At 39.0% G+C, this 9,339-nt stretch overlaps 2 protein-coding genes across 2 annotated transcripts; one reads left to right on the top strand and one right to left on the bottom strand.

Moving 5' to 3' along the window:
- Window positions 1-1,006: 1,006 nt before the first annotated feature.
- Window positions 1,007-4,540, top strand: gch2 (GTP cyclohydrolase 2). The gene is made up of 6 exons (XM_035667501.1): window positions 1,007-1,460; window positions 1,940-2,049; window positions 2,310-2,365; window positions 2,856-2,887; window positions 2,997-3,081; window positions 3,782-4,540. Exons 1-6 carry the CDS (start codon window positions 1,160-1,162, stop codon window positions 3,909-3,911), a joined length of 714 nt encoding a protein of 237 aa, XP_035523394.1. The 5' UTR covers window positions 1,007-1,159; the 3' UTR covers window positions 3,912-4,540.
- Window positions 4,541-5,857: 1,317 nt separating this feature from the next.
- cript (cysteine-rich PDZ-binding protein) lies at window positions 5,858-8,692 on the bottom strand. Its single transcript, XM_035664332.1, has 5 exons — window positions 8,555-8,692; window positions 8,365-8,430; window positions 7,600-7,654; window positions 7,317-7,420; window positions 5,858-6,306 (listed from the first exon to the last, which is right to left on the bottom strand). The coding sequence occupies exons 1-5, from the start codon at window positions 8,568-8,570 to the stop codon at window positions 6,242-6,244; spliced, it is 306 nt and encodes a 101-aa protein (XP_035520225.1). The 5' UTR covers window positions 8,571-8,692; the 3' UTR covers window positions 5,858-6,241.
- Between the last annotated feature and the right edge of the window lie 647 nt (window positions 8,693-9,339).

Genomic DNA, 9,339 nt, shown 5'->3' with positions numbered 1-9,339 from the left:
TTTATCCTTCAATTTATAAGACAATTTTTTGAGGATACGTGGTTTTCACTGGACAGGAAGGGTTTAAAAAATGTAAATCTGAAAAGTAACTAAAGCTGTCAGATACACTGTTAACAGTAAACATGTTAAATCACAAGTAATTATTGTGATTAGGTTACAGCATCATTCTGTAATTAATCAATAAAATAGTGTATTTGAATTACTGTGTACTAGTGTATTACTGTATTACTATAAATGATTGTGAATTTGCAATAACTACAATGATTATTAGAATAACATATTGTAATTTCATGTTAAATTACTTTGTTTTTACAGTAATATTGTGACCGATTACTGTAGAAACACAATACCCTACATGTTTATTACTGTAAAATAATTTTACAGTGCAGTACAAAGTTTTCCTCTCAAATGTATCTATAGTAAAAGTGAAGTAAAGTACCTACTTCAGATTTGTACTTGAGTAAATGTAGGCATCCTCCACCACAGGACATTTGTTTTGTTTGTCTAACAATACAATTAATCCCATATTAAATACATAAATAAATATATAAACAGCTTAATTGATACTGAAAATAGTTGCATCTTTAATAAATATTCAAACTGTGCACACATCAGTCCCACACTGACCACACTGATCTGTATGCCTGCATTGTGTGTTTTCCATGCATTGTTAAGGATACACCCTTTGGCTTCTTACCAAAGACTGGATTTAAGGAGGTTCAACTCATAGGAGCCATTTAACAGGCAGAACTGCACAGCGATCACTTCCGAGCTCCACGTGCAGTCATGAGCCTTGAGTTAGGGTTAGGGATCTGGTCCAGGTTTCTAGGAAGAAGTGAGTCCAGAACTAATGGACGGAGACTGGTGATGATGCGTCAAGTCATGGGATGCAGAACAATCGGTTGCACGCCCTGCTTGCTCTGGGAGGGAGGAGGAGGGGGGAGGAGGAGGAGGGGTGCTTTGTGATGACATTTAGGGCTGCTGACGAAATGAAACGTTACGTAGGAGGCACCTTGACGAATGAGGAGCGGCGGCGGGTATAGGGTTTATAAACAGGGGGGACAGCAGCAGCCTGCCAGAAACCAACTCAACCCCAGGACCTCTCTCTCACCTGCTGCTTCTCTTCTCATCCAGAGTCCAAAGTAAAACGCGCTCCGACATGAACCTGAACGGCCACTGCAACGGGAAGGTCGGCGACACCGTGGAGGAGTTCCACTGCAACAACGGCTTCAGCGACCTCATCATAGACACCAAGAAGTCGTCCGCCGTGCACCGCAAGCACGAGACGTCCCGCAAGGAGGCCGAGGACAAGTCCCGCTTACCTGCGCTCGAGGCCGCCTACACGAGCATCCTCCGCGAGCTCGGGGAGGACACGGACCGGCAGGGGCTGCTGCGCACGCCGCTGCGCGCCGCCAAGGCCATGCAGTTCCTCACGAAGGGCTACCATGAGACCGTGGACGGTGAGTCAAACAGGTGCCTCCTCTCTGTGGGCTTCACAAGAAAAACTTTAATTGGTACTTGTTTCAGATATTTAGGTTGAACACCTTTATATGATCTAGGACTTCATGTCCAATAGAAAGAAGCAGTCAGGTATTATTTGGGGCAGGGCTTTTGACTGATTAGATTCCTAAATCTGGTAGATTACAGCAGCTATAAAAGATGTTTAGAGTAGCAACACTTAGGCAATATACAGAAATGAAAGTGGCAACAATTGTGATAATTGATTAAATCCTTGAAGTTATTTTGAATTAGATTTTAAGTAGTTATTTCTTAGTTTTGCATGATCATACTGTATATTGAATATCTTTAGGTTTTGGACTGTTGGTGTGACATTCAAAGACATCTTCTTGATGGATATTTTTCACAGTTTTTTAATATTTTCATTTAAATGTATCATTTAATTAGATGATGTTTCTTATGTGTGTGTTTGTGCCCCCAGACATCTTAAACAATGCCATATTTGATGAAGACCATGACGAGATGGTGATCGTGAAGGACATAGACGTGTTTTCATTGTGTGAACATCACCTGGTGCCCTTTTTTGGAAAGGTAAGTCTGTGTGTGTGTAGACAATGCACATGGTGTGTTTGTGGGTTCAAAGAGAGTAATAGATAGATCTTAAAAAAACTAAACTGACCTGAAACAAGCTTTGTGCAAGCTTGTGCATGATGTGGATGTCACTGTCTATGATTCTGTGTGTGTGTGTGTGTGTGTGTGTGTGTGTGTTTAAAAGCCAATATTGCCAATATTTACAATCCTTTTCCCTGGGTATGTGACTTCTGCTCTCACTGGCTGCCATCTCTCTCCAGGTCCACATCGGGTATATTCCCAACAAAAAAGTGGTGGGACTGAGCAAGCTGGCAAGGTAACACACACACACACCCTATTGCTGCCACTGTGGCTGTATGTTTCTGGTGTTAGTGCCGGGTGGCTGCGTTCTTCTGTTATCTCAGTGCATTGACCTGGAGGCTTAAGTCTAAGCCCAGTGGCCATCATCTAGTCCCCTCATCAAGCACACTCACAGACACAAATCTAAACTCTATCCGCCCTCGAGCCATGAGAAAATCCCTACGGACCTGTGGGAATCAGCTGTTATTATCACAGCCTATCTGTCTGTCTCCTTCTTTCCCTTTCCTAAAATATCACACCATCTCTGAACATACAAACCCAGAATAACAGTAGCAGAGTCACCGGGTTTGTAGCTGTTGTTGAATCTTGCACGACAGATTCAGAGAATTCAGAGAGAGGCCAGGGGTCACAGACTGATGCCAGTCTGTGTTTATCAAAAGATTAATCATTATTACGTCTGATCTGTAATCTCCTCTCCCACTTTGCTTGTGTTCTTGCTTCTGTAGGATTGTGGAGATCTTCAGTCGGAGGCTTCAAGGTACGAAACCAAAGAAATTATGCTATATAACCACAGCACTTTTCTTCTAGTTCACACAAGAATTTTTTATGCAATCTGGTTTATGTCATATTATTTTTGCTTCTTTCAGTTCAAGAGCGTCTGACCAAGCAGATTGCCATGGGAATATCAGAGGCTCTGCAGCCAAAAGGTGTAGCTGTGGTTATTGAAGCAGCGTAAGTACACACACACACACCTTCATAATCATCATTTGTATGAGTTAAAGCACTAATACCTCACAGGCACAATGTAAAAAGTTCATGTATCATTAAAGTGAGTATTGGTACATGCTAATTCCCTTATTTGAATGTTCTTCACTCCTGGCTTTAGCTGTATCAAGTTAGAAAGACAAATAATAGAACCAACTACAGTATAATATACTGAGTCTGTGTTGTGAAATTCAAATCATAACCTGAGTTGTTAAATAATTAATTTACACACAGATTATCAATGCATGCAGATGGAAATAATTATTAAATAGAAACATATTCTGCCACTATAATCAGTATCTGAGCAGTGAGGTCCACTGTAGTTCGACTGATGTGCACACAGTCTAAAAACAGAATCATGCAAGTTTATAAGAAATGTGGATGCAACTTACCCTTCCTTGTGTAATTTTTAGAATTAGCACAATCTTCACAATCACACACTCCTGCTTAGTTTCTGCAACTTAGTCTGGTACGACCAGTTGCTTTTGGTTTCTAAATATACTTTTAGCAAACTTAAGCTTACTGAGCTAGAGCCAGAGTGGTTGTTCAATAAAATGTATATAATATTAACAGTTTAACAGAGAATTACACCTACGGGTCAAAGACTGTCCTCAAAGCATGTCATCTGCTGCAGCTGCAAATCTAAACCATGTGTGTGTTTTTTTAGGCACATGTGTATGGTCATGCGTGGTGTCCAGAAGATGAACAGCCGCACAGTGACGAGCACAATGTTGGGAGTTTACCTAGAGGATCCCAAAACTCGGGAGGAGTTCCTGACTCTTTCCCAGCACGCCTAACAGATAGTTATACACCATTCACTCCCGAGCCTCTCTATACAGCATCACACAGAAAGCTCTAGAGTAACAGCTGATCCGCATCTGACTTTTAGGAAAACACACAAACCTGTAGCAGGAAACAACGCTGCTGTTTGATGCCGGATCCAAGCAAAACTCTGGGGCTCACCTCAATACACTAACGGCTGATTTCAGTCCTTCAGAAATCCGCCATTTGGAATCACTGTGAACATAATAGGAAATATATGACTCACATTCTTGGTGCCTTTGGAAGATATTTTACAGTCTTACACGGCAATATTGTTGTAATGAAGTATGAAACCTGAGTGCAATGTTGTAACATGACAATACTTAAGATTTTCTCTTTTTTTAAGGGAAATTCATTGGTGCTTTGGCAAAGTGGTACACCTTTCCTCGCTTTATTATCGTATTTAGAATCCACTGATTTAAATAATTTAACAAATTATGTGTCATTTATAAATACATTTATAAAGTCTTTGTAATATATTGCATTTTTAAGATACAAATCAAATTATTATCTATGTGGTACAAAGAGCTGAATAAATTATGTGCTGAATGGATTTTTGATTTATCAACAACAAATGTAGCATGTATTTTAAAGATTCTTTGCCTAAATAAAATGACAGAAACATTATGAAAGTTGTGAACCTTACTTTGTGTATGTCAGTAACAGACTATGTTTCAGTGTATTATGTTTGTTTCATGAATAATATTATAATGACATTCATACTACATACTAATTGTGATATATATTTGAGGGCTCCAGTCACTCCACTGCTTAGTATCAGCTCAGCTTGGAACCTCGACCATAGTGACCAAAGTGATACCAGAATAAGAAACAGGTACTACCCACAACTTCTGATAATGGAAAACCAAAAAAGAGAAAATAGAGTGGAAACACACCCGCTGGTGGCGCTGTAGGGAAAGTCAGGGGTTCAGTAGGCTGTGAGTGTCAGTACAAACTTAATCCATAAAATAGTTGTTGAGATATTTCAGTTGGGATCAAAGTGGTAAACCAACCAACAGACGGACAACGGCATCCCTAAAAAGTCAATATACAGACAAAATATACATACAAACTGCAGAGTCAGTATATATTGTATATAGTACATTATGTGTTCTATTATTATGTAGTATGAACTTGAAGTGGATCCTGGACTTTATATGGCTTCAGTGTCAAAAATCATCTGCGTGACATGAGCACTGCAGTGAGACTTTATACTGATGCCCCTAAACGCACCACAACACAGTCTAACAGGAGCAAAAGGGCAGTGATATAACAAGCAAACTAGAGAATCCAGAATTAAACCTTTCAGTGGCACTGCTCTGTAGTGACCCCCCCCCCCCTCCTCATGCTGTTTTCTTGTGAAGCAACTGTCCAACCAATGATTGTTTTTGTGATGTTTTTTTGTGAAGAAACAACTACAGCACTGCAGCCAATACAAATTTCATCTTGGGGACAATATTCTACTGTACTCTACGATATAAAGTTGTAGTTGCAGTCTCTCCATTTTACAATTTTTTTTCTCAATTTTAGATCATTTACCTAAACAGGTTACACATTACCCACTGTATATTACCTATTAGCCGGAGACTGGTGCTGTTTTCACGCTGTGGTACAACAGCATAAATCAATAATGAGACATAGTGTGTGCACATGTGGTTAAAGGCCTGAGGGCAAGCAAGGCCTTTAAATATCAAAGGAGGAGCCTGACGTCAGACAACCTGTGAACTATAACCTCCATCTGTGACAGCAATAGGAGGGAGGGGGGTCACAACTGAGTGCGTAGCATGCAGTTTCCAGATACGATTATGTAAGGGTAAACCAATTATTACAGGCATACAGGAAAAATATGGGTATGTTGTGCGTAAGAGGCTAAAATTGTATCCTTTATAGCCTCAGTGAGGTACAAAATAATCCTGTCAAATGTCCTTGTATAGAATGCTTTAATTCACTCAAAAACGCAACTCTTGATATATTACATACAGAAATCAAAATTTCTTAAAAAGCAACAATATTGAATTTAAAATATACAAAAAAAACATAACAAGTGATAACTGGTGGCGTGTTAAGAGACGACGGTGCTTCCCTGTTTATGGCCACTGTAATAGTTCCAGTGGCATTATATGATAGTAAGAGGGCAAAGCCACCTCCAGATCTCTCTTTCACACAGGTGGGAAGGAATAAAGAGTGATAGCTGTCCATGGCAAAACATTGTGGAAAAATACTGAAAATGTGACAAGATGACAAACATGCACCATCAGTCTCATCCTCACATCCGTTATTCACTCGTTCACTGATCGGCACACTGTCACACAGATGTCTGTTTGTAGTTCTTGGTGTCCAAAACTTTCTTTCCACACATTGCACAGATTCCTGAAGAGACAAAAAGGGAGGGGAGAAAGAGAAAAGCCATGAAACAAATATCAGTAGAGAGAGAAGGGTAATGTCACTGTATGTACATTTGCAGGCTTATGCTTCTTAACTTCAAATCAAACCATTTTTGACAATCCATTTTATAATAGACAATAATAATAATTAATCAATTAATACACATGATCAGCTGCAAAATGCATATGGTAACGTCCTTTCAATTTGAAACATACACAGTTAATATCGTCCTGCCTCCGCACGATATACACTGGAGACACTTTTCTGTTTTAAGCTCCCTACATTGAAGTCAACATGTGGAAAATTAAATTAAAAAAATCATCCAGCTGTTTCAGTGGCACATTCAAGCTTGTTAGGTTTGCGATTTGGGGACAGGTTGCTGGAGTCCACTGAAGTCACTGTCATGTTTACTGAACCATCTGGCATTGCACTTGGACCTACAGCTTTATCTGGCCTAAGGTTCATCAAGATATATGCTTTTTGAGATGCCTGCTTATTTGGATTTCATCATTCACATTGAAGTGTGCCGGCGCCAGCAAATAGACTACATTCAAACAAACCTATAAAAGTAAATTAACCTCAATGCTCTGCTGTATCTATGCATGCCTGTTAATCAATATTGCTCCCTGATGTTAAAGAGTTTTGATAATCCAAGTATAAAAAGCTACAGATAAAGAGTAGAAATGGTCTCTTTTTTGCAATTTAGGTGAACCAACGTGATGTTTGTCACAGGGGATGACACAGATATGTTCAGACTCTAAATTGGTATTCCCTGTGAAGAAAGAGTGTGAGAGTGGCTGCCCCCTTTTCAAGCTTGTCCCTGTTACTGTCTGTCTAGTCTCGGTCGGACAGTTCATTTACCCCGTAGACACTTTGTTTCATCCGTGCACAAATCTCAAACATGCTACTGTGGTTTGCCATAGAGCAAACTCACTACTAACAACATAAAACTCATTTTGGCCCCTTTATGGAGTCCAGTGTAAGTGAGTTAATACCTTTCTTGTATGCACAGCCCTGACAGTAGTGTGATCCGGACTGATGAACTGAGCTCTTGCAGATCCTGCAGGTAGCAAAGCCTGTCTTGCTGTAGGGGTCAAACCTGAAAGGGAGAAGGATCACAGATTGATAACTAGAACACGGCACATTTGAACACACTAAATGTTAATGTGCAACCAAACAAATTTGTGTGACTTCTTGTAGATAAAATCAGAGACAATGATAGTGATATTTTCTCACAAACAACCAGCTAACGTTTTGATTTAAAGTCGAGGTACTCACCTGGCTTTCTTAGAGGTCAGGATCTTGTTTTCATTTAGCTTTCGACCACCACCCTCTGAGTGAAAGAAGCAGAAAGAACTTCAATTAAACACCCTCATCCAAGTCACATAACATCACCAAAAGAAATTGAGAAATTACAAATAGTATAAAAAAATAAGAAAGAACTTTCAGTGTGCGGTAAGAAAGAACGTGTCGATCAAAACCAAAAAAACGGGGGTCAAGCTTGTTTTTGCAATCAAAGCAGTTATTATTGATTGAAGTTTTCAGGCAAACATCTATATCGGTCAGTGAGCATCACTTTAAAAACAAAACAAAGGAGGCAAAGGAGGTTTCATGGATGCATATCGAACACGAAACATCATCAAGCCAGCGAGATACAGCAGTAGATTGTTGACTGTTAGTGTTTGGCCTCTCTTGGACGTTTTATTTATTTTATTTTGTTTTAAGCTAAAGTCCTACATACTGTTACAATGTACAGAACAGACCAGAATGATAAAGGATCAACTTTCTATGTAAAAACTGGGAGGAACATCGCAGATTGAGACTGAATGTTTCCTTCTGCTATTCTGTCACAAACAATCAGTGTGCAACAATCTTTGAGCTTAAAACTTATCACATTTCTCAGTAATTTACTGTCTGATTTATATTATCAGGGAAAGCTTAGTGTGTCTTTGTGTCTTTGGCTCAACTGTGGTTATGATTTTAAATTCTAAAACCAATTTAACTATAAATACGATCAACTACGTTCAAAAATTAAAAGTTCACCTGTTGTATTCCGTGCTCCATCCTTCCAGGTGTCAGGTGTGATGACTTTACCAAGCTTCTTCTCGCCTGAAATAACAAAGAACATTTGTACAGTAAATAAACAACAACAACGTTAGCTCCAGTGTTCGCTAACAGCAGAAATGTCGGTTAGATTTGAAGATAGAAAGCATCTGAACATTGTGATACATACACTTTTCACAAACCATCGTTCCCCTGTTTGTTTAAACCGATGCCTTTCAACGTTTGGTCAAAACAAAATAAAAAATGTTAGCTTCGCCTTTAGCCAACTCGGTGAATGTTTGTAAACTTCCGGTCGTTTCTTCCGCTCTCGCCAATTCGCGGAGATTGATTGGTCAAAGTTATAGCAAGCTCGAATCTCATTGGCGGATGCTACTGTCCGTCACATTAAGTCCCGGTAAAACTTCAATACTCTTCTGTGATTGGTTAGAGGACGCCCTTTACGTCTGTAAAGATTCCTACAAAATAATACTTCCGGTTTGCTGCAAATTCGTATATATATTTATTTATTTTTAAAAATAGAAATTCGCTGAAGGTGGCGGGCCTTTGAGAGCTAAATTAAATAGATATATCATGTTAACTAAAACCAGGCTGACGCAGTTTCAAGAACCCAAAAAAAACTGTTTATTTAGACTATAGTCCCATTAAATTAATGTACAACACTTTCCTTGAAATTCTACAACTAATGGTAGATACTTTTGACAAGTTATATTCTTAGGAGAAATAGATACACAAAAAATGCTTAGATAAATAAATCACACAAGGTGTAACCCCCGTGCAACACTGAACTAGCAAACTGGTAAAAATGACTATGTTATGTAATAAAGAAAGAGATACAGAGTTTTTTTTCAACGGTAAAACTGGTTTTATTAATGGAAAAATGCCACATACATGATATAAAACGGATTATGCTATTGCAATTAGGCCAGCTCTCTGAAATTAGATTTTTTTTAAATC

The sequence above is a fragment of the Morone saxatilis genome, unplaced genomic scaffold (assembly GCF_004916995.1).
Source record: "Morone saxatilis isolate NCDOM2014 unplaced genomic scaffold, NCSU_SB_2.0 Contig1, whole genome shotgun sequence".
Taxonomy (NCBI): domain Eukaryota; kingdom Metazoa; phylum Chordata; class Actinopteri; family Moronidae; genus Morone; species Morone saxatilis.
This window is presented reverse-complemented; position numbering and strand designations above follow the sequence as displayed.